General features: G+C 41.5%; 1 protein-coding gene and 1 pseudogene across 1 annotated transcript; one reads left to right on the top strand and one right to left on the bottom strand.

Moving 5' to 3' along the window:
* The window catches only part of LOC132417228 (zinc finger protein 154-like), a 128,147-nt pseudogene continuing 103,043 nt past the window's right edge, over nt 1-25,104 (bottom strand).
* Nucleotides 9,155-25,001, top strand: LOC132417217 (zinc finger protein 256-like). Its single transcript, XM_060000887.1, has 3 exons — nt 9,155-9,403; nt 10,666-10,792; nt 19,770-25,001. Exons 1-3 carry the CDS (start codon nt 9,371-9,373, stop codon nt 22,091-22,093), a joined length of 2,484 nt encoding a protein of 827 aa, XP_059856870.1. The 5' UTR covers nt 9,155-9,370; the 3' UTR covers nt 22,094-25,001.

Genomic DNA, 25,104 nt, shown 5'->3' with positions numbered 1-25,104 from the left:
TTATAGGAGAGAAGAATTTGCTCTAAAGGACTGCCTACATTCCTTGTGCTCATGCCTTTTGCTTGTGTGAATTCTCTGATGTTCATGAAGGATGGAATTACAGGGAAAACATTTCCCACATTCACTGCACCCATAAGGCCTTTCTGCTGTGTGAACTCTCTGATGATTATTGATGTTGAAACCAGAGAAAAAAGACTTCCCTCATTCACGGCGCTGATAAGGCCTAAGTCCAGTGTGAACTCTCTGATGTTCAGTAATCACAGGGCTCTTGGAAAAAGACTTCCCATACACACTACACTCATATGGCCTCAATCCTGTGTGAACTCTCTGATGATAACAGAGGCCGGACCTAGATGGAAAAGATTTCCCACATTCACTGCACTCAGTATGAACTCCCTGATGATAATGAAGTTTCCTCCTACTGGTAAAAGATTTCCCACACTCTCTACACTTATAAGGCCTTTCTCCTGTGTGATCTCTCTAAAGATAATAGAGGCCAGGGTGAGAAGTATAAGATTTCCCACATTCACTGCATTCATAAGGCCTTTTTCCACTATGAACATTTCAGTGTTGAGTGAGGTAAGATTGATGACTAAAGGATTTCCAATGCTCACTGCACTCAGAAGGCCTTTCTCCTGTGTGAACTCTCCAGTGTACAATTAGGTAAAATTTTCATCTAAAAGATATCCCACATTGAGTACACTCATAACGCCTTTCTCCAGTGTGAAATGTCCGTTCTTGAACTATGATGGATCTACAGCTAGGAAACTGTGCACATTCACTGCACAGGTAATAATTTTCTCCAATGTGTCTTCTCCAGGGATAAATATGCACAAAGTTTTGGTTAAAGGATTTCCCACATTTGCTGCACTTGTACTGCCTTGTTTCAGTGTGAATTCTTCCATGCAGATTGAGGGTTGAGGTTCGCCTGAAAGATTGGCCAGACTCACCACACACGTGAAGCCTTTCTCCAGTATGCACTCTCTGGTGCACAACAAATGAGGATTTGTACCTGAATGTCTTCCCACATTCACTGCACACAGAACAGTGTCTTCCAGGGTGGACACCCTGGTCCTGAACAATTGCATGTTTCAGGCTGAAGGCTTTCTTGCATTCTCCCCAGCTGTAATGACTTCTCTGCTTTGTAAAGTTGCCTCACGCTGGGCAATCATTTTTGGCTTCTCCCTGGTGTGAGTGGTCTGTTGCTGGAGATGTCCCAAGGTGGCCAGAAAGTCTTTCCCAACTTCCTCACAGGTAAAGGTCTTCCTTCACACATGGCATTTGCAGTTCTTCACAAACAAGGCCCTGACTGCAGCATTACTGAAGGATTTCTCTTCCATGTGCTGCTTCTGGTGTTTTTGGAGGTTTGCACTAAAACGAAATCGCTTCAAACATATTCTACACGGGAACACTTTCTGACTGTGTTGTGTTTCTTCATGCTCAGCCAAGTGAAAAATACTTCTCAAGACCAGACTACACGTCTCACTGGAGTGATTCTTCTGGGAAAACGAAGGTGCCTTAGGAGTCCTGGCCAGTGACATGCTTATAGAAATGCTTCGTTGAAAGGGTGCCTCTGCTCCACAGCAGCAACCTAAATGCAAATAAATGGTGGTAAAATGCATGCAAATAAACTTTATAAACTTTATGGAAAATTCCCCTCTGTCTCCAACCCCCACCCAGGTCTGTGGCTTGAATTTTGGAGGTCAGATCAGACCAAGTTATCACTACTCAAAGAAGGAGTGGGGCGAAATCGTTAAAAATCCTCACAGATCTGGAGCCAGTGGTGACTTTCAGGGAAACACTTATTCCTTAACACCATTATGCACCTTCATTATTCCTTCCCTCTAAGCTTGGCAATCTTTCATTCATTCTTTCTTTTATCAAATGAAATGTTTATTATTTCGAATGAGAGGTACCTTCTTTGCACTGATCCCAGTAATTTGCTGTAGACATAAAATTACTGATAAAGTGCATCCTGTTCCCCAGAACCAGTAAGAAAGAAGATGGAGGTGTTCAGTTCTATATTAATCACAGAAAGTTTACAGAGACTATTAAGAGTTCTCTGTAGTAACAGAACCGATGTATAGACAGGGAGAGAGAGAGACTTAATTTATTATTTATTTATCTATTTATCTTTTCTCAGGGATAACTGTGGTAAGAAAGAGACATTTTAAGGAAATGGCTCACAGAATTGTGGTGGATGGCAAGTCCAAAACCTGCAGGGAAGGCTGGCAGGCTGGAGACCCCGGGAATAGCAGATGTTGCAGTCTGAAGACAGCTTATATGCAGAGCTCCCTCTGTAAGTGTCTGTGTTCTAATCTCCTCCTATTATAGGGACACCAGTCATATTGGATTAAGGCCCACCCTAATGAACTCACAGTAACTGAATTACCTCTTTAAAGACCCTGTCTCCAAATACAGGCTTATTTGTAGGTCTTGAGGGTTAGGATTTAAACATATGAATTTGGTGGGGGGCATGGGAGGACACAACTCAGCCCATAATACTTCATACTCTGGCATAACTGAATTCACGTCCTTCTCACATAAAAAATACATTGACTGCAACCCACTTGCCTGCAAAGTCTTAACCCCTTGGATCAGGCATCACATGCCCATCATATCTTCAACAAATAATCATCCAGCCACAACCTTGATGTTCTCTCAGGAGCAGCCTTCCCCAGTTTTTAGAAGAGAGATAGGTTTAGAATTCCCCTAGTCTTCAAGTTCCTGGTCCTTTTTGCTTAACAATTCCTGCTTCAGTTTCTCTCTCTCCTCTTGCATTTACTGTGAACAGCAAGGAGAAACCAGGCCATGCCTTCAAGAGCTCGCTTAAAAATCTCATGTCAGTATCCAGGTTCATCACTAACAGGTTCTACTTTCCACAAAACATGAAAATGCAGTTTGGCCAAGTTCTTTGTCACTATAACAATGATTGCCTTTCTTCCCATTTCAAATAACATGTTCCCACATTTCCGTTTCAGGCCTCATCAAAAGCAGCTTTAATATTTATATTTCTACCACTCTTTTGTTTATGATGATGTATGTATATCTGTAAGATGATAGGAACTTTTTCTACAGCTCTCCTTTTTTTCTCTCTGAGCCCTCTTCAGAATCACCTTTAACTTTCATGTTTCAATCAGCAGTCTCTTCAGGGCAGTCTAGGCCTTTTCTAACTTGTTCTTCAAAACTCCTTTAGCTCCGCTCATTACCCAGTTCTAAAGTCACTTGAATACGTGTAGGTATTTGTCATAGTAGCACCTCTCTTCCTGGTTCCTAAGTCTGGACTACTCGGTGTTCTTCAGAGAAACAGAATCAGTAGGGTGTGTGTGTGTGTGTGTGTGTGTGTGTGTGTACACAGTGTGGAGGCACAATTCCTTCTATCCTTGTGTGTACCCTTATCATCTTACAATATATTGTATATTTTATTTATTATTCTGTCTGATGTATATCTTTTTTGTTGCTAGTATTGGCTTAATAGAGGCAGGTCCTTTACCAGATATTTTTCTTTCTGATACCTCTTATAGACACGAATAATGTTTGACACACATCAGATGCTTAACACATGCCTATTGAAGCAGTGAATAAAAGTATACCCATTTTGTTCATGTTCCTTTTTAAGATTCTGTAAGTTCTTCCTACTTCTCTCTTTTCTTCTTCTTCCAGGCTGCAGTAGTGCTCAGAAGTCAGAAATGAAAAATAATAATATTTTCTAGGTAAAACACTTGGGTTGGTGAGAAACACAGCCCATGAAGCCCATCCTTTGTCTTAGCTGTTTTCTGTCACTTTTTAGACTGTGTCTTGCCTATCAATTTTACCTGATCTTTTCCAGCCATTTCAGATATGTTATGGCCTGGGTTCCTGGCTTCTTCCCTTCCTCAATAAATTACTTAATCACTGCTAATAGTTCTCAATAATTTGATCATTTTAAAATGTTTCTCTAAGATCATCTCAAGTCCCCATGCTCACACTGCCACTGCATTTATGTGTGAAATAAAAATTCCTTCCCAGCAAGTACATGACCTGATATTGTCCCAGACTTTTATCTACTGGGTAAAATGACCCCTGTGTACATGTGCAAAGATAGGAATTTGGAAAATTTTGGCTTACAGTGGTATTTATGCCATGACATTGAATGAGATCACTAATGTGTGCAGATTGTGAGGAGAGATGACTATTGATTAAACTCTCAGGAATTCCATTACTAAGTGGATGAGAGAAAATGAAGAATCTGCAAATTTAAGTTAAAAATGCAAAAATTATCAATGGTGTCTAAAGCTACTGAGAGGATGTTTAACCAAAATCTTACCTATCACTGTTATGTTTAGGAGTTTGCTCATGACATTGGTTTTATGAGGATAAACCTGCACGTAGAATGAGTGAAGAATTACCTAAGAGTTGAGATAATAGAATAAGAGAGGGAAAATGCTCTAAAAAAGTGGAGTTGTAGGGACTTCCCTAGTGGTGCAGTGGTTTAGAATCCGCCTGCCAATGCAGGGAACACGGGTTCAATCCCTGGTCCAGGAAGATCCCAGATGCTGCGGAGTAAGTAATCCCATGTGCCACAAATACCGAGCCTGTAATCTAGACCTTGCGAGCCACAACTACTGAGCCCACACGCTGCAACTACTGAAGGCCGCACACTCTAGGGCCCACGTGCCAAAACTACTGAACCTGCCTGCCTAGAGCCCACGCTCCAAAACAAGAGAAACCACAGCAATGAGAAGCCGGTGCACCGCAATGAAGAGCAGACCCCACTCGCCACAAGTAGAGAGAAAGCCTGTGTGCAGCAACGAAGACCTAACGCAGCCAAAAAATAAATTTAAAAAAAACAGTGGAGTTGCAAAGGGTGTAAGAAATGGTAGAATCAGAAAATGTACTGGATGAAAGAGTGACGTGTAATTGTTTCAAGGTGTCCAATATTTATCAAGTTATTTTTAAGAGATTCAAAGAGACTGAAGCGCATTGATGGGCTTATCTTACAAGAGATTTGATAAAACAGCTTGTCTTGGCCAAGAGCTTCTCCTTAGGGTGTCTCCGTAAAGGGTCTTTGAAGACAGTGGCAGTTTTGGAAGGAAATATTTTCTAGATGATATTGGATATAAACTTGTCCTTTGTCTTCACAGAGTGGGCAGGAGGAGTTGTCTTAGCCATTAAGCTTTGCCCCAGTATTTCAAGGTGGGTGGAATTCAGAGTGACATCCCCCAAGTGCATTGGATTCTGCTCTTTCCTCTGCTGGATACTGTAGCACCTGATAAATACCTTTAGTTGCTGTGAGTAAACTGGACCAAGAAAGAGGAAAAACAACTACAGAAATAATTCATAGATACTGTTTTTCAGTCATTTCAGAAAGGTGTATTGCCTCACTACATGCATTCATGTTGTTCTTCATTGACCTGATGTGTTACGGGCTCCTGGTCTACCAGTGGCTCCATGGGTCTTTTCCCACACAGACACAAGCAGAGAATCCAATGCGTTCACAGCAGCAGCCCCTCCCCTAGACTTTCCCATGAGACCAAAGCACCATTCTTATCGTGCTGAGGAAAAAACTGCGTTCACCATTCTCATTCTGGTGAATATGTTGTCTGCTTTTACCCTCTCTTTTTATTTTATCTTTTTGGATAACTCCGATTATGAACCCACATCATGGTCTAATGAACGCCTCTGCAAAGGTATTTTCAGGTTTCCCGACATTCATCCCTTAGTGCTTTTTGGCAGTGACACTCAGCTCTCTCAGTTTAGCTTTCCTGTTGGGCAAGGAAAACAAATATTCTGAGTGTAGCTCCTGGGCTATAAGTTCTCTCTAGAATACCCCGCCATGTATTTAATCAACTTTATATATTTGTAGGCTCATGTTTTATGTCATTTCATCTTCCAGAAGATTTTGACTCAAAATTGATAACAGTGATAATAGCTCTGCTTTGTATTACATGTAGAGTATAAAAACACGAAAGCTACTCATAGTTATTCAAAAATAATTTTCTAAACGTATATAATGTTATTCACTACAGGTTCAGGGAATTTTATGATAATATAGAGAATGTTCAAGATTTAGGAGTGTAGGTTATAACAGCACTTTAATTTAAACGTTAAACTTTATGTTGACACTTAAAAGATTTATTTGAATTTACAAAGCATAGTGGGGAAAATAGATGTTTCATTTGGAGAGCAAAAGACCTGGGAATACTCTTGAGCTGTAAAGTCACATATGGAATTCAAAGACTGAAGGAAGATCGATGTGTTTGTGGTATAGTGTGCGATGGGAAGAGTGATGAGAAAACAAGCAGAGGAAGCAGGTGAAGGCTTTTTTTGCCAGGTATCAGAGGATATCTCAGTGATGAGAATGATCCGAAGTTTTTGTAGGGAAGATGATGAGTTTGTGGGGGATTAGTCAGGTGGGATAATAATCAGTGTTGTATATGATAACAAGTGTAAGTATTTGATTCAAATAAATTTACTTTATTAAACTCTACATTTTAGCATCATTTAATATTTGTTTTAATTGAAAACTTTGTGTTTGTTTGAAGTAGTTCTTAGCAGTGATGCATTTACAGTATTTAATAGGAATATTTTGGAAATTACGTTTTTATGAAAGTGAATTTTAGAAATTGTGATCTATTGGCAATTGGAGGATACTTTTAAAAGTTGAATTCTCTTTTCCTCTTTATTACCCAACTGTAGTAAGTTATTTGCCTTTTATTACCACTAACATTTATTAACATAATACCTGTCAAATGTTGAAGCACTAACTCACAAAGGGCCTGTATTTGGACATAGGGCATTTATAGAGGTAAATAAGGATAAGTGAGATTATAAGAGTGTGGCTGTATTCCATTAAGACTTGTTTCCTTCCATTGACAAAAACTCAATTAACAATCAAGAAGAAAAAAGTTAACTTTATTCAATTAAACAGGTTTATAACCCGGGAGACAGAGTCTCAGAATGTCTGAGATCTGTTCGGCCTGTTAGAAGTTGAAGGCACAACGATATACATTTATGAGACAGGATCATACAACAAAATGACATGCTGACATTTTACACAAAGTTCATAGGCCAAGTAAGCATGTACAAAGCAGTCAGTGAGTCACCATAACCCCCAATAGAGTTGGGAAACAATGCTAATCTTTTAAGAAGTTACATTGCTAGCATCAGAAGAAAGGGGAAAAAAATTGATCTTTGCAGTCAAGAAAGCATTCCCATCTTTGAGGAAGACTAGTTAGTGTGTAATGCAGAAGCACACTGCACATTAAGGAGGTAGAGGGGCCAAAGCAGAAAATTTTATGTTTAAATTTTCTTGTCCTGCCTTGAAATATAAATATCATTGCACCACTCATAAGATGAGGGATAGACACCAGGAGTATGCACACGGGGAGAAAAGGCTATGTGAGGACAGAGCAAGAAGTTGGCTACCCAAAAGCCAAAACAGAGGCCTCAGGAAAAACTATACCTTTTGACACCTTCCTGTTAGACTTTCAGCATCCAGAACTGCAAGAAAATTAATATTCTGTTATTTAAGCCACCCAGTCTATACTCTTACTAAACCAGTTTCATTTGCCCGATGCACAGCAAGCCAAACGTGGAGACGCTGAGGTTTGCAGCAGAGAAACTGTTTATTCATAAGGCAGCCAAGCGAGCAGAAGCAAAGACAAATCTCAGATTCACCTCCCCAAAGGGGAGAGGCTAGGAATGTTTATGGGATAAAGCTGGGTGGGGGGTGGGGGTAGGGGGATGGGAATTGAAGATAAGAAAAGGTGATTGTTGTTCTGCACAGGTAAAAGTAAGCTACAGATTTTTTCATGAGACACCTGTTCAGAAAACGGCAGTGTTAGCATGTTCTGAGGGTGGGCTGTTGGCCCTCTGACATCAAAAGGTCACTGAGCCGACATTTGCACATGCCCAGATGGAGGGTCAGTGGTCTTAACCAGTTTTAACCAGCTCGAGCTCAAACTGGACACAGCTGACTCCCAATTTCCTAAAACACAACTTGGGCAAAGATCTTAGTGTTTAGGCTATTTGCCGCTTGGGAGTACCCGCAAGTTTTTGTAAAAGCAAAGTGAGTTTGATCAGTGAAGGCAGGTTACAGTTTATAACTTATGACTACCCAAGGTTTCAATAGTATTAAAATGTTATGGCAGCCCTAGCAGACAAACACAATTCTCATTTAATGTTTTCTCATCACCAAATAAATGAGCTCAACACCCAAGAAATATAGTTAGGTCTACAACACCACTTCTGCTGTCACAGTAAATTCTGCCATCAGACAACTGAAGGAATTGAAGGACCATAGAAGCACCACCATTTGAAACCTTGCTAGCCTTTAATAAATGGGTTGATTTGTGTAACAAAAACAAAAACAAACAAACAAACAATATATATATATATAGAGAGAGAGAGGATTACACAATTGTAACAATTCTAAAAAGGCCACAAAATAAAAATTAGCTTTTATACAATTTAGGGCGTTTAGTTTGGCAGTTCCTATTTTTCTTCCACTTTTGATGATCCTGTTCATTTTTGCTTCTACTCCTCAAAATGACTGATAACATAGGCAGGGGAACCGTTTTCTGGGGGAACCAGAGGCAGAGCTCCTGCTTGTCCATCCGCTTCAGGGCAGCCTAACATCACACTACTTGCTTTTCTGTCATGGACCTCAATGGACTCTTTTTTCTTCTTCCTGACCAAACAAACTGAAACTTAAAAAACTGAGTAACACTTCAGACCACATGCATTTGAAGATCAATAAACAATGTTTCTAGCTATGTGTGGATTCATTTTATATACGAATGACTGGAATGATACGGCCATTTAGATGAGTAGATTTGCGAGCATCGCAAATAATAGTTTTATCCTCTAGGAGCTGCCTGGGCTTAATGGAGTCTGAAATAATGTCTCTTCGCGGCCTTTAACAACGACCAAAGCCCCTCCCTCCTTTGAGGTACGAACACCACCAGCAGCGTTCCTCAAGGGGCTGCAAATCCAATGCTCCTGTTGAACATTATGAACTAGATTCGCCGCGGCCTCTGGAGCGCTGGGAACTACATTACCCTGAAGGCACGGGCCGAGAGGCAGCAACGGCCAATCAGGATGAGGGGTTCCCGCGCGTGCGCGTCTGGGCGGGACTTCCGGCGACCCCGTTGTGGCGGTCATTTATGCTCCCCTCCAGTTTGTTCGCGCTCCGGAACGTTGTGTCAGGATCGAAGTGACAGGACCGAGAAGATCCGAGAGGAGGGCCTGTCCCCGCAACACAGAGGCAGGTCTGAGGCTAGGCGACGCCGCCCGGGGTATCGCGCGCCAAGCCCGGGAGAGTGACCGCCGTGCCCGCGTCTCGCCTCATCTCCCGCAGCTCCCGGGCCCGCTCCGTCCACCGAGTCCGATGGCGACGGCGGCGCTGAGGGACCCGCCTGAGGTAAACGCTCGTCCTCCGGCCCCTCACCGCCCACAAGGCACCAGACACTATAGCCCCGAGTGCGGGGTGCCTGTTTACGTGCCCGCAGCCCAGGCCGCGGTGTCCAGGACGGTGACGTGGCCGTGGGCGGCGCGTGGGCGAGGGTGACAGGCGAAGGAACCGACAGGTGCAAAGGCTTGGAGGTCGGACTGAGCCAGGAGGATTCGGGAAACCTGGGGTGCATCTTATGACTGCAGTAAAGAGAGTGTGAGGTGGAATCACGCCTGGACCGGCAGAGAGAGAGGTTGTTGCTTTATTCTGAGGGACCTGCGAGCCACGGAGGGCTGTGAACGGACGAAGAGCAGTGTATTTGAGGGCTTTAAAAGTTTTCAAAAAGCTGCTCAGAGAACGAACAGATAGGATTGGAATGGGGATGACAAAGAGAGGCACAGGGAGTTGAGTCCTCGTCCAATGTCACAGGATCTGATGAGAGACAGCAGAGGTTAGTCAGTCAGCCTGAGGTCACTAGGTTCCAGGGTACAAGGGAGTCCTGCACACATGGAGCCCAGCCATGGTTGCCTTCCTTTTTCGCCCAGGTTCTGAAGGTTGAAGAGGCACTTATGGAACCTATGTAAGGCAGGAGAGGGTGTCCCAGTCCCTCACTGGTTCTGGGTGGCTAATACTGAAACAGAGATCAGAAGCAAGGCAGGCAGGGCTTTCCCTGGCTATGGGCTCCCTCAGAGAACTAGGATTGTACCAGATCATGTTTGATTTTGTTAAGCACTCTATGGATGCCACGTTCCAAGTACCTGGGTGAGTCCAGAGAGGTGCCTGTGATGTGGGGCAGGGAGGTGGTAGAGCTGTGGGAGTGCAACTGTGAGGTCTGAAGATGTGAAAGAGGTTTGGTCAACTGAATGACGTGCACATCAAGGGGAAGTGTGAGCTGAGGGCCCACAGGACCTGGTGTTGGGGATTAAGGGTAAAGATGAGCCCATGTTTTGCTGTGTCTTGGAGGCACAATGTGGGAGACCTCAGGGGAATTACTTCGGGGGAGGGATGGGGCCCTGTAGGCCAGGCCCAGCGTTTAGATGGCGTTTATCCCCCCGGCCACCGCCTTTTGTGGCTGAGGGCTGAACGCAGTGAGGAGAGATCAGGCATCATTGGCACGAGGCCTGACGTGGGGAACTCTGATGGAGGATGACCATGGAATACATGTGTGAGGAGATGAATTGTGGGTCCTCAGAGAGAGAATGTTTATGTTTCATCTATCTCATTCATGACAGGTTGGTGTGACCTTTGAGGACATTGCCCTGTACTTCTCCTGGGAGGAATGGAAGCTCCTTGATGAGGCTCAGAGACGCCTGTACCATGATGTGATGCTGGAGAACTTTGCACTTATATCTTCACTGGGTAAGAGACTGACCATCCCCAGTGACCTGGGCTAGGCTCTGTATCCTGCCTCACCCTCTTTTCTCCAAGGTGTGCTCTGTCCTTCTCACATATGGACCTTGGGCACTGCTTGTTTCCCCAGCTTTCTGGGTAGTTGCTGTGATAGGTAGGGCTGGGTTGTTGGCACTGCCCCCTTCTCTCCCCGTAGCCCCAATACAGTCTGTACTCAATGCTCGTAGGGGTGGATTTGAGGTCAGCATTCTTGCAGTGAGGCTTATGGATTGCATCTTACTTGCCCTTTCCCTGGTCAGGTGGTGAGTCCAGGTCCATGGTACTTCTGTGTCCCAGGTTTTGTTCCTTCTTATTGTCTGACATTTCCTTCTGCCTCCATATGCCAGGAATTGAAGGTATTGTCATGACCATTACTTACCTGGACCATGGGCTGTTTTCTAAGGCTGTCCTTAATGGTTCTACTTGTGGTGTTTAGATCTCTTTTCTTTTCTCCAGCTTATTGAGGTATAATTGACAAATAATACTGTATGTATTTAAAGTGTACAGGGAGTTCCCTGGTGGTCTAGTGGTTAGGATTCAGCACTTCCACTGCCATGGCCCGGGTTCAATCCGTGGTCAGAGAACTGAGATCCCACAAGCCACGCAGTGTGGCCAAAAAATGAAAAAAAAAATAAAAAGTACAAGGAAGTGTACAATGTCATGATTTTATATACACACATACAGTATGAAATGATTACTACAGTCAAGTTGATTAACACATCCATTACCTCACATAATTGTATTTACATTTTTTTTGTGTGTGAAAACACTTAAGATCTACTCTGTTAGCCCATTTGAAGTATACAATACAGCATTATTAAGTATAGGCTCCATGCTGTATTAGTTCTTCAGAGCTTATTCATCTTATAAAACTGACCAACATCTTCCCATTTCCTCTAGACCTGAGCACCCTGCATCTACTCTGTTTCTATGGGTTCAACTGTTTTTTATCCCACGATTCCATATATAAGGGATCGCATACAGTATTTATCTTTCTTTGGCTTATTTCACTTTGCATTATGCCCTCCATGTTCATCATTGTTGTCACAAATGCATGAGTTCCTTTTTTAATGGCTGAATATTACTCCATTGCATATAAATACCAGACTTTATTAATCCATTCATTCGTAGACAGATACAGGCATATTGCAGGTTAGGTTCCAGACCACCGCAATAAGGTGAGTAACACAATAAAGCAAGTCACCAAAAGTTTTGTTTTCTAGTGCCTATAAATGTTATGTTTACACTGTATAGTAGCCAGTAAGTGTGCAATAGCATTATGTCTTAAAAAGCAACATATATACCTTAGTTAAAAAATACTTTATTGCTAAAAAAATTTTAATCATCATTTGAGTTGTATCTTTTTGCTGCTGGAGCAATTTATTTAAAAAAATTTTTTAATAAATAAATTTATTTATTTATGGCTGTGTTGGGTCTTTGTTGCTGTGCGCAGGCTTTCTCTAGTTACAGCGAGTGTGGCTACTCTTCATTGTGGTACAGGGGCTTCTCATTGCAGTGGCTTCTTTTGTTGTGGAGCACAGGCTCTAGGTGCATGGGCTTCAGTAGTTGTGGCACGCGAGGTCTAGAGTGCTGGCTCAGTAGTTGTGGCACAAGGGCTTAGTTGCTCCGTGGCACGTGGGATCTTCCCGGACCAGAGCCTGAACCCATGTCCCCTGCTTTCGCAGGTGGATTCTATTTTTTGTTTGTTTGTTAATTTTATTTATTTATTTTGGGCTGCGTTGAGTTTTCATTGCTGCACGTGAGCTTTCTCTTGTTGCAGCAAGTGGGGGCTACTCTTTCATTGCAGTGCACAGGCTTCTGTTTGGGGTGGCTTCTCTTGTTGTGGAAAACAGGCTCTAGGCACACGGGCTTCAGTAGTTGTGACATGCGGGCTTAGTAGCTGTGGCTCGCTGGCTCTAGCGCGCAGGCTCAGTAGTTGTGGCGCACGGGCTTAGTTGCTCCGCACCATATGGGATCTTCCCAGACCAGGGCTCGAACCCGTGTCCCCTGCATTGGCAGGAAGAGTCTTAACCACTGCATCACCAGGGAGGCCTGGCAGGCGGATTCTTAACCAACTGTGCCACCAGGGAAGTCCCTTGCCTTAATTTTGACTGATCAAGGTGCTGACTGATCAGGTTGATGAAGGTTTTGGTGGCTTTGGCAATTTCTTCAAATAAGACAAGAATGATGGTTGCCACATCAATGGACTCTTCCTTTCAGGAATGATTTCTCTGTAGCACGTGATGCTGTTTGATAGCATTTAACACACAGTAGAACTTCTTTCAAAATTGTAGTCAATCTTCTCAAACCCTACTGCTGCTTTATGAACTAAGTTTATGTAATATTCTAAAGCCTTTGTCATCATTTCAACAATCTGCACAGCATCTTCACCAGGAGTACATTCCATCTCAAGAAACCATTTTCTTTTCTCATCCATAAGAAACAACTCCTCATCTGTTAAAGTTTTCTCTTGAGATTGCAGCAATCCAGTCATCTTCCAGCTGCACTTCTAATTCTAGTTCTCTTGGTTTTTCCACTACATCTGCAGTTACTTCCTCCACTGAAATCCTGAACCCCTCAAAGTCATCTAGAGAGTTGGAATCAGCTTTTTCTCAACTCCTGTTAATGTTGATAGTTTTACCTCTTCCCATGATTCATAAATGTTCTTACTGGCATCTAGAATGGTGAGTCCTTTCCAAAAGGTTTTCAATTTACTTTGCCCTGATCCATCAGAGGATTGCTATCCATGGCAGCTATAGCCTTATGAAATGTATTTCTTAAGACTTGACAGTGTAAACTACTTGATCCATGGGCTACAGAATAGATGTTGTAGTAGTAGGCATGAAAAGAACATTAATCTTGTACATCTCCACCAGAGCTCTTGGCTGACCAGCTGCATTGTCAGTGAGTAGTAATATTTTGAGAACATTTTTTTTTTTCAGAGCAGTAGGTCTCGACAGTAGTCTTAAAATATTCAGTAAATCATGTTATAAGGAGACGTGCTGTCATCCAGGCTTTGTTGTTCCATTTATAGAATATATGCAGAGTAGATTTAGCAGAATTGTTAAGGGCCTAAGATTTTCAGAATGATAAATGAGCACTGACTTCAACTTTCAGTCACCAGCTGCATTACCCTTAACAAGAGAGTCAGCCTGTCCTTTGAAGCTTTGAAGCCAGGCATTGACTTCTCCTCTCTAACTGTGAAAGTCCTAGATGCCATCTTCTTCCAACATAAGACTGTTTCATCTACATTAAAAATGTGTTGTTTAGTGTAGCCATGTCCATTAATTATCTTAACTAGATCATGTGGATAACTTTGGTACAGCTTCTACATCAGCACTTGCTGCTTCACTGTGTACTTTTTTTTTTCACCTTGTACTTTTATGTTATCGAGACAGCTTCTTTCCTTAAATCTCATGAACCCACCTATGCTAGCTTCATATTTTTTTTCCCCCAGCTTCTCACCTCTCTCAGCCATCACAGAATTGGAGAGAGTTGGGGCCTGACTCTGGATCAGGCTTTGGCTTAAGGTAATGTTGTGGCTGGCTTGATCTTGGATACAGATCACTAAAATTTTCTCCATATCAGCAATAAGACTATTTTGCTTTCTTATTCTTTGTGTGTTCACTAGAGTAGCACTTTTAATTTACTTGAAGAACTTTTCCTTTGCATTTATTGATACAACTTGGTTAATACTGTTTGGTCCAAGGACCTGGCTTTCAGCCTCTCTTGGCTTTTAACTTGCCTTCCTCACTAAGCTTTATCATTTCTAGCTTTTGATTTAAAGTGAAAGACATGTGATCCTTCCTTTTACTTGAGCTCTTAGAGGCCATTGTAGGGTTATTAATTCGCCTAATTTCAGTATTGTTGCATCTCAAGAAATATGGAGGCGTGAGGAGAGGGAGAGAGACAGATTCGCCAGTCCGTAGAGCAGGCAGAACACATACAGTGTTTATCGATTAAGTCTGCTGTCTTATGGGTCCAGTTTGTGGCACCCCAAAACAAAGATCACTGATCACAGATCACCATAACAAGTATAACAATAATGAGAAAGTTGGAAATATCGCAAAAATTACCAAAACGTGACTCACAGACACAACGTGAGCAAATGCTGTTAGAAAAATGGCGCCAGTAGACTTGCTTGACACAGGGTTACTGCATACCTTCAATTTGTAAGAAAATGAGTTATCTGTGAAGCACAGTAAAACAAGGTATGCCTGTACTTAGGTTGTTTTTATACCTGGGCTATTGTGGATCATGCTGCAGTGAACATGGGGGTGCAAACACCTGTCTGAGATACAGATTTTATTTCCTCTGAAAATAGACACAGAATTGGGATTATTGGACCATGCAGAGTTCTATTTTTTTTTTTTTTTTTTGCTGTACACGGGCCTCTCACTGCTGTGGCCTCTCTTGTTGTGGAGCACAGGCTCCCGATGCGCAGGCTCAGCGGCCATAGATCACGGGCCCAGCCGCCCCGCGGCATGTGCGATCTTCCCAGACCAGGGCACGAACCCGTGTCCCCTGCATCGGCAGGCGGACTCTCAACCACTGCGCCACCAGGGAAGCCCCAGAGTTCTATTTTTAATTTTTAGGAAATTCCATACAGTTTTCCCTAATGGCTGTACCGATTTACATTCCTACCAACAATGTAGAAGGTTTTCCTTTTCTTCACATCCTCACGAACATGTATCTGTTGTCTTTTTGATAGTAGTGTTCCAGACAGGTGTGAGGTATCTCATTGTGGTTTGGATTTGCATTTCCCCGATGTTAGTGATTTTGAGCACCTTTTCACATACCTGTTGATCATTTGTATGTTTTGGATAAATATCTGTTAAGGTCCTTTTGCCCATTTTTAATTGGATTCTTTAGTTTTTTATTGTTGAATTGTATGAGTTCTGATATTTTCTGGATATTAACCCCTTATCAGATAAATCCTTTGCAAGTATTTTCTCCTTTTCCTTAGGTTGTGTTTTCATTTTGTTTCCCTTGCTATAAAGAAGCTTTTCCATTTGATATAGTCCCACTTGTTTATTTTTGCTTTCATTGCTTGTGCTATGGGTGTTATCTAAAAAAAATCGTTGCCAACACCAATGTCAAGGAGCTTTTTCTCTGTATTTTCTTCTAAAAGTTTTACAATTTCAGGGTTTATGTTTCAAAATTTTAATCCGATTCAAGTTAATTTTTGTGAGTGGTGTGAGATAAGGCCATAGTTTCATTTTTTTTGCTTGTGGATAACCAGTGTTTCCATCACAATTTTTGGAAGAAGCTATCCTTTCTCCATTGTGTGTTCTTGTTGTGCCTATCAAAGATCAGTTGACCACATATGCATGAGTTTATTTCTGGGCTCTGTATTCTGTTCAGTTGGTCTATGTGTCTATTTTTATGCCAGTACCATAATGTATTAATTACCATAGAATTGTAATAGTTTGAAATCAGAAAGTGTGATGCCTCTAGATTTGTCCTTTTTCAAGATTGTTTTGGCTATTTGGAATTTTTCATCGTTCCATACAAATTTTAGGATTGTTTATTCTATTTCTGTGGAAAATGTCATTTGAATTTTGAAATGGATTGTTTTCAATCTGTAAATTGCTCTTTGTAAAATTAACAATATTAATTTTTCCAATCCAAGAATACTGGATATCTTTCCATTTATTTATGTCTTCTTTAGTTTCTTTCATCGTTGTCTTATGATTTTCAGAATGTAAATCTTTCATCCCCTAGATTAAATTTGTTCCTGAGTATCTTATTCTTTTGATGCTATTTAAAATAAGATTGCTTTCTTAATTTTCTATTCAGACAGTTTGTAATTAGTGTATATAAATGCAACTGAAATTTGTATATTGGTTCTTTTTATCCTGAAACTTTACTGAATTCATTTGTTAGGGTGGAATTTTGGGGGTTTCTACATATAAGAGTGCGTTACCTGCAAACAAACACTTTTCCTTCTTCCAGTCCAATTTGACTGCCTTTTCTTTCTTTTTCTTCTCTACTTACTCTGGGTGGGGCTTCCTGTACTATGTTGAATAAAAACGGATAGGGTAGGCATCCTTGTCTTGTTCCTGATGTTAGAGGAAAACCTTTTAGCTTTTGAATGTTCAATATGATGTTAGGTATGGGCTTGTCAGACATGTTGAAGTACATTCCTTCTATACCTAGCTTTTTTTAAAAAAAAAACAATTAATTTGGCTGTGTCTGGTGTTAGTTGTGGTGTGCAGGATCTTTTAGTTGTGTACAGGCTTCTCTCTAGTTGTGGTGTGCGGGCTCAGTAGCTGTGACCTGCAGGCCCTCTAGTTAGAGCGCATGGGCTCACTGGTTGCAGCGCACAGGCTCTCTAGTTATGGCATGTGGGCTCCAGAGCACGTGGGCTCAGTAGTTGTGGTGCATGGGCTCTCTAGTTGTGGCAGGCGGGCTGCAGAGTGTGTGGGCTCAGTAGTTGCAGTGCATGGGCTGAGTAGTTGCAGTGCATGGGCTTAGTTCCCCAACCCAGGACTGAACTCGTGTCTCCTGCGTTTGAAGATGGATTCTTAACCACTGGACTACCAGGGAAGTCCCCCTTCTATACCTAACTTGTTGAGAGTTTTCATCATGAATGGATATTGAATTTTAAAATGGTTTTTCAGCATCTATTCATATGATTATGATTTTTATCCTTCGTTCTGATAATGTGGTGTATCACATTTATTGATTTGCACATGATTTTGAACCATCTTTGCACCCCAAGGATAAATGCTACTTGATTGTGATGTATGATCCTGTAAATGTGCTGTTGGATTTGGTTTGCAAGTATTTGGTTGAGGATTTTTGCCTCTCTATTCATCAGGGATTTTTTTTTTATTTACTTATTTTATTTATTTATTTTTGGCTTTGTTGGATCTTAGTTGCTGTGTGTGGGCTTTCTCTAGTTGCAGCGAGTGGGGGCTCCTCTTTGTTGTGGTGCACGTGCTTCTTATTGTGGTGGCTTCCCTTGTTGCAGAGCACGGGCTCTAGGCATGCAGGCCTCAGTAGTTACAGCACAGTGTTCAGTAGTTGTGGCTCGCAGGCTCTAGAGCACATGGGCTTAGTTGCTCCACAGCATGTAGGATCTACCTGGACCAGGGCTCGAACCTGTGTCCTGTGCATTGGCAGGCGGATTCTTTATCACTGTGCCACCAGGGACACCCTCATCAGGGATATTGACCTGTAATTTTCTTCTGTTGTATTCTTCTTAAATGGCTTTGATATCAGAGTAATGCTGGTCTCATAAAATGAACTTGGAAGTGTTCCTGCTTCAATTTTTTGGAAGACTTTGAGAAGGATTGATATTAATGTTTTAAATATTTAGTAGATGGCTTCCCTGGTGGCACGGTGGTTGAGAGTCCGCCTGCTGATGCAGGGGATGCGGGTTCGTGCCCTGGTCCGGGAGGATCCCACTGCCATTGAGCAGCTGGACCCATGAGCCATGGCTGCTGAGCCTGCACGTCCGGAGCCTGTGCTCCACAACGGGAGAGGCCACAACAGTGAGAGGCCCTCATACCGCAAAAAATAAATAAATAAATAAATAAATATTTAGTAGAATTCCCAGTGATTTTGCCTAGTCCTGGGCTTTTCTTTGTTGGGAGATTGTTTTTATTAGTGATTCAATCTGCTTACCAGTTATAGGTTAATTCACATTTCCTATTTCTTCATGATTTTATTTTGGTAGGTTTTATGTTTATAGGAGTTTTATTCATTTCTTCTGAGTTATCCAATTTGTTGGCAAATAATTGTTCATTCTAGTTTCTTCTGATTGATTGTATTCCTGCAGTATCAGTTGTTATGTCTCCTCTTTCATTTCTGATTTTGAGTCGTCTCTCTTTTTTTCATAATCTAGCTAAAGGCTTGTCAATTTATCTTTTCAAAAAAACCAACTGTTGAGATTTCCCTGGTGATCAGTGGTTAGGACTCTGCACTTCCACTGTAGGGGGTCCAGGTTCAATGCCTGGTCAGGGAACTAAGATCCCAAAAGCCATACAGAGTGGCCAAAAAACAAAGTAAAAAGTTTTTTAAAAAAAATTTAAAAACCTCTTACTTTTATTGGTGTTTTCTGTCATTTTTCTAGTTTCTATTTCATTTATTTCTGCTCTGATCTTTATTATTTATTTCTGCTAACTTTAACCTTAGTCTGTTCTTTTTCTCATACCTTGAGATATAGAGTTAGATTGTTTATTAGAGATCATTCTTTTTTCTTAATGTAGTCATTTATTGCTATAAACTATCCTCTTACAATTGCTTTTACTGCAGCCCATAAGTTTTCGTGTGTTATGTTTCCATTTACATTTGTTTGAATATGTTTTTTTTAATCATTTCTTGTTTAACCCATAGGTCATTCAGGAGTGTGTCATTTAAATTCTACGTATTTGTGAATTTCCCAGCTTTCCTCCTGTTAATGATTTCTAGTTTTGTACCATTGTGGTTGGAAAAGATATTTAATATGTTTTCCATCTTTTTAAATTTGTTAATACTTGTTTTGTGACCTAACATGTGATCTATCCTAGAGAGTGTTCTCTGTGTACTTGAGAAGAATGTGTATTCTGCTATAGTTGGATGGCATCTTTTGTACATGTCTGTCAGGTCCCTTTGATCTTAGGTGCAGTTCAAGACCAACGTTTTCTTATTCAGAGTGGGGCATTGAACCCCTAATATTACTTCACTGTTGTCTTTTTCTGCCTTCAGATTTGTTTGTATTTACTTAATATATTCGGGTGTTCCAATATTGGATGCAAATATACTTGTAATTGTTATATCCTCTTGATGAATTGACTGCTTTATCATATAATGACCTCCTTTGTCTATTTACTTAAAGTCTGTCTTTTCTGACATAGTATAATTTCCCCTATTCTTTTTTTGTTTCATTTGCACGTTTGTGGTTCGGTTGCCCCTTCCAATAAAGTGAATGTGTACCTCATCGGTGTTTCTTTGCATTCAGGTGTCTGGAGTGGAGAAGAGAATGTTGAGGCATCCTTTGAACAGAATGTTTCTGTGGTAATGTCACAGGTCAGGACTTCCAAGGAACCTTCATCTTTCCAGAAGACTCACCCCTGTGAGATGTGTGGTCCAGTCTTGAGAGACATTTTCCATTTGACTGAGCAGCAGGGAACACAACACAGCCAGAAACTGTTCAAGCGTAGGGCATGTGCAAAAGGATTTTATTTCAGTGCAGACACTCAGCAGCACCAGGAGCAACACACGCAAGAAAAACCGTTCATAATCGGTGTGGACAGGGCCTCATTTGTGAAGAGCAGCAATTTCCATGTGTCAGGGGAGGCTTTTACCTGCAAGAAAGTTGCAGAGGACTTCCTAGCCACCTCAGGACATCTGAATCAACAGGCCATTCACACTGGGGAAAAGCCAAACACAGTCACCCACTGCATGGAAACTTTACAAAGCAGAAAAAGTCATTGCACCAGGGGAGAATGCAAGAAAGCCTTCAGCCCCAAACACACACTTGTTCAGGCCCAGAGTGTCTACACTGAAAGACAGTGTTTTATGTGCAGTGAATGTGGGAAAACATTCAAGTATAAATCCTCATTTGTTGTGCACCAGAGAATTCACACTGGTGACAGGCTTTATGACTGTGGCGACTGTGGAAAATCTTTTAGGGGAAGCTCAGCCCTCATTCAACATCGAAGAATTCATACTGGGGCAAGGCAGTACAAGTGCAGCAAATGTGGGAAATCCTTTAGCCAAGAATTTGTCTGCATTTATCCTCAGAGGAGTCACACTGGAGAAGATTGCCACATTTGCCATCAGTGTGCACAATCTTTTAGCCATAGCTCCATCTTTTTTCAACAACAGACAGTTCACACTGGAGAAATGAGTTATGAGTGCACTGAATGTAGGAAGCCCTTTAGACGAAAATCTGACCTCATTGAACACTGGAGGGTTCACACAGGAGAAAGGCCTTATGAGTGCAGTGAATGTGGGAAATCCTTTACTTCTAGCTCCGCCCTTCGTTATCATCAGAGAGTTCACACTGGAGAAAAGCCTTATAAATGTGGGGAATGTGGGAAGTCTTTTACCTCTAGCTCTGGCCTACGTTATCATCAGAGAATTCACACAGGAGAAAGGCCATATGAGTGTACTGATTGTGGAAAGTCTTTTACCCAAATAAATCACCTCATTATACACCGAAGAGTTCACACAGGAGAAAGGCCTTATGAGTGTAGTGAATGTGGGAAATCCTTTAGCCACAAATCTTACCTGTCTCAACACCAGAGAGTTCACACTGGAGAAAGGCCTTATGAATGTAGTGAATGTGGGAAATCTTTTACCTCTGGTTCCGCCCTCTGTTATCATCAGAGAGTTCACACAGGAGAAAAACCTTATGAGTGCAGTGAATGTGGGAAATCCTTTACCAATGGACCGATACTCATTCGACACCGTAGAGTTCACACAGGAGAAAGGCCTTATGAGTGCAGTGAATGTGGGAAATCCTTTACCCAAAGAAATCATCTCAACATACACCAGAGAGTTCACACAGGAGAAAGACCTTATGAGTGCATTGAATGTGGGAAATCTTTTACCTCTGGTTCTGCCCTTCGTTATCATCAGAAAATTCACATTGGAGAAAGGCCTTATGAGTGCAGTGAATGTGAGAAATCTTTTACCTCTAGCTCTGCCCTCCGTTGTCATCAGAGAGTTCACACAGGAGAAAGGCCTTTTGACTGCAGTGAATGTGGTAAATCTTTTAGGGACAGTTCCCAATTGAATCAACACCAGAGAGTTCACACTGGAGAAAAGCCTTATGAATGTAGTGATTGTGGGAGATCCTTTAGCCAGAATTCATACCTCTCTAAACACCGGAGAGTTCACACTGGAGAAAGGCCTTATGAGTGCAGTGAATGTGAGAAATCTTTTACTTCTGTCTCTGCCCTTGGTTATCATCAGAGAGTTCACACTGGAGAAAGGCCTTATAAGTGCAGTGACTGTGGGAAATCTTTTACCAATAGCTCAATACTGATTCGCCATCGGAGAGTTCACACAGGAGAAAGGCCTCATACATGTAGTGACTGTGGAAAGTCCTTTACCCAAAGAATTCACCTCATAATTCACCGGAGAGTTCACACAGGAGAAAGGCCTTATGAGTGTAGTGAATGTGGGAAATCTTTTACCTCTCGTTCCACCCTTCATTATCATCAGAGAGTTCACACAGGAGAAAAGCCTTATGACTGCAGCGAATGTGGGAAGTCTTTTAGCCGAAAATCTAACCTCTCTCAGCACCAGCGAGTTCACACTGGAGAAAGGCCTTAAATGTGTAAGAAATGTATAATTTCCTTGTTCAGTGTAGTGACATTGGATGAAACTGAGGCACTAGTTGTCCCATGCATCCAAACATCAGGAGTAGAGAGATTCCTCATAATTTTCAGTTTTGTGGGAAGCATGTGTGACTGTGTTACACTCTCTAACCTACCCAGGGCTCTTGATAGATTTATGTCACTGCCACTTTCTGTAGCCAGATCCATTTCACCTCTATAAGCTGGCATGTCCCCACAGTGTGCATCAGTCACTACTGCAGTGTGCTCAGGGAAGCCAACTCTGTTCTCTCATTTCTGGGAGGAAATTAGGAATAACCTGAACCTTTAGGATTCCCTTTCTGACCAGCTTGGGCATGGGCCTGACCTACTATTGGCCCAGAGAACATCATATGAGTTCATCTGGCAGCTTCCAGAGAGGGATTACCATTTTCAGGGACATGTTGGTCTCAAGATACTTGTGATGAAGTTTTATACCTTCTGAGTCACCAGCTAAAGAACTGCCAGCCATTGCTGGCAGATCTGCCAGAACATTGCCAGAACAGTAACAAAGACCTTACTGTTTAAGTCCTCTTTAATCTTGGATATTCTATTTACCAAATAGGGTAGGTTATAAACAGATTTGGGCATGAAGGGGCGAGCAACTTTTATGGGGGTATCAAACTTTCTGTGCCTCAGAGGAGACATTACAAAGGCAGAAATTAACTTACTAGTTTTTGTCAAATTTGCATTTCTGCCCATGGCCTCCTAGGAAAGACTGCAGGACTTTCTTGTCTTCATTTGAGGCCTGGATGCTATGAGTTTTAGGAGACTCAGAGGGCACCCTGAGGAGAGGTCCAGTGTGAAAACCTCAACTGCTTCTGGGAGCAGCATGAATTTTTTCCCTTGTTCACAGGGCATGTCAGCAATGCTGAGGGAACTCTCTTCCCCAGGTCTTACAAAGAGCCAGGCAGATTTTTAAAAAAAAGAGAGAAAAGGAGAATCTGTAGTCCACAGATGTGTCTCTTGTGACCCAGGCCTCATTCCTGTTGACTCTGGTGGAAAGTCATTGCTCACTCTATTTGCTGTCTTTGAGGTAAGACTGACCGCCAGAGGGCATGCCAAAGTGGAATGAATGTAGGATTGCCAAACCTATTTTCCCAAAACAGTTGGACATAGTTTTTTTTTTTTTTATCTTGAAGCATTTCAAAAGCTATTTGTTATCAGATAGCTCTGACATATGTATGGAACTGAAACCATCATTGTAGTCATGGTAATGACTGTATGTGTTACTGTATATTTATCTCATGACATTTTATAATCTCTCTCTTCTTGCCCCTCACACACCTTCAAGTAACCATTGATTTACTTTCCTTTATAATATGTAACTTTCCACTTTCTAGAATTCATGTGATGGGAATCAAAGTATTTACTCTTTTTCCTGCTTTTATTTATGTTGCATAAATACTTGGAGAGTCATCAATGATATATAAGCAGCTCATTTTTTTTTTTCTAAGAAACATTCTTATATTGGAATATACCACTATTTATCCATTCACTTGCTTATGGACATTTGGGGTTTTTCTAATTTTTGACTATTGGAAAAAAAAGCTGGTACAAACATTTGTGTATAAGTTTTTATGTGGATGTATGTTTATCTTCAGTAACTCAGAGTGCAAAGTTTGAGTCATAGGGTAGGTGAATGCTTAACTTAAACAGACTAGCAAATTGTGATCTGAACTAATTATACCTTTTTCTTTTCTTTTTTTTTCTGACCGTGCTGCACAGCTTGTGGGATCTTAGTTTCCCAACCAGGCCTCATCAGTGAAAGTGCAGAGTCCTAACTACTGGACTGCCAGGGAATTCCCATTTTTTTCATTCTTACCAGCAGTGTATGAGAGCTCCATTTCTTCCACATCCTGGTGAATATTTCATTTGTTCATTCTTTTTTTTTTTTTAACAAAAGTTGTCACTTTATTATATTGTACATATGTGTCTTTCTACATAAATGGGATAAAAGATAACATTCCAGAATATTAGTGTTTTTATTGGGAATGTGTATTTCTTTTTTTTTTATTATTTGTATTTTTTATAGCCAATCATTCTTAATTTTAACCCTTTTTGTAAGTTTGTCCAGCTATCTAACTGTTGTTTTATTTACATTTCCCTAAAGATTCATGATGAGCATTTCTTCAGATGCATATTTGCTACCTCTGTATCTTTAGTGAAATGTTCATATCTTCTGCCTATTCTGTGAATTTTGGCTATTTTCTTCCTTTCACAAAAGAACAGTAAAACAGCCAAGTTGTATTGGAATTTCACTCATTTTGTGACTTTTTAATTTATGGAATAATTGTTTTTAATACTGGAATAATATGTTCTAATTTTTTCAATTTTTTATGCTATGTGCAGTGTAATGGAAACATATACCATATACTTTTAATTTTAATCTGTGTTAATAATGTACTCTCCATCACTTTCTAAAGTTCAGACATTTAATAATACCACAAACCCTTGCTTAGTAGTGTTTGCCCCTTTGCCTGGTCTATCATCATGGGAGTTGGTGGGTTGGAGCAGAACTCTTGGTGAGGGAGATGAGATGGCATCAGGATGAACAGGGTGTTTTTTGAGTCCCAAAGCCTAGCAGGACAGGAAATAAGGCAGTAATCAGACTCCCCAAGCCCTGGGTCAGGCAGCCTGGGTTTGAATCCTGATCCCAAAATATTGTGACTCACAGGCAAATGACCAACCACTCTGGGCCTCAGTTTCCCCCTTTGTAAAATAGGTATAAGTTGTGGCTCTACCAGTGAGCTGTGGGAGGTGAAGAGCTGAAACGTGGCTATACCCGCAACCTCATTGGACCTAGGCAGCACTAGCCTCTGCCTTCCGTGACATTCCCTGGCCAGGCAACCTTCATTTTCCCCAAAGTCCCTGGGTACATTTGGGAAAGAAATGGGGCTTCTCAGAAGCCACTGACCCACCCACCCCACCCACCCACCAGGAGGCAGAGGCTGTACTGACATCTCAGTG

The sequence above is a fragment of the Delphinus delphis genome, chromosome 20, assembly GCF_949987515.2.
Source record: "Delphinus delphis chromosome 20, mDelDel1.2, whole genome shotgun sequence".
Taxonomy (NCBI): domain Eukaryota; kingdom Metazoa; phylum Chordata; class Mammalia; order Artiodactyla; family Delphinidae; genus Delphinus; species Delphinus delphis.
This window is presented reverse-complemented; position numbering and strand designations above follow the sequence as displayed.

Coding starts and splice junctions, on each gene's coding strand:
- LOC132417217 (XM_060000887.1), top strand. CDS start 9,371: ATGGCGACGGCGGCGCTGAGGGACCCGCCTGAG. Junction 9,404..10,665: donor CGCTGAGGGACCCGCCTGAG/GTAAACGCTCGT, acceptor CATTCATGACAG/GTTGGTGTGACCTTTGAGGA. Junction 10,793..19,769: donor TGCACTTATATCTTCACTGG/GTAAGAGACTGA, acceptor CTTTGCATTCAG/GTGTCTGGAGTGGAGAAGAG.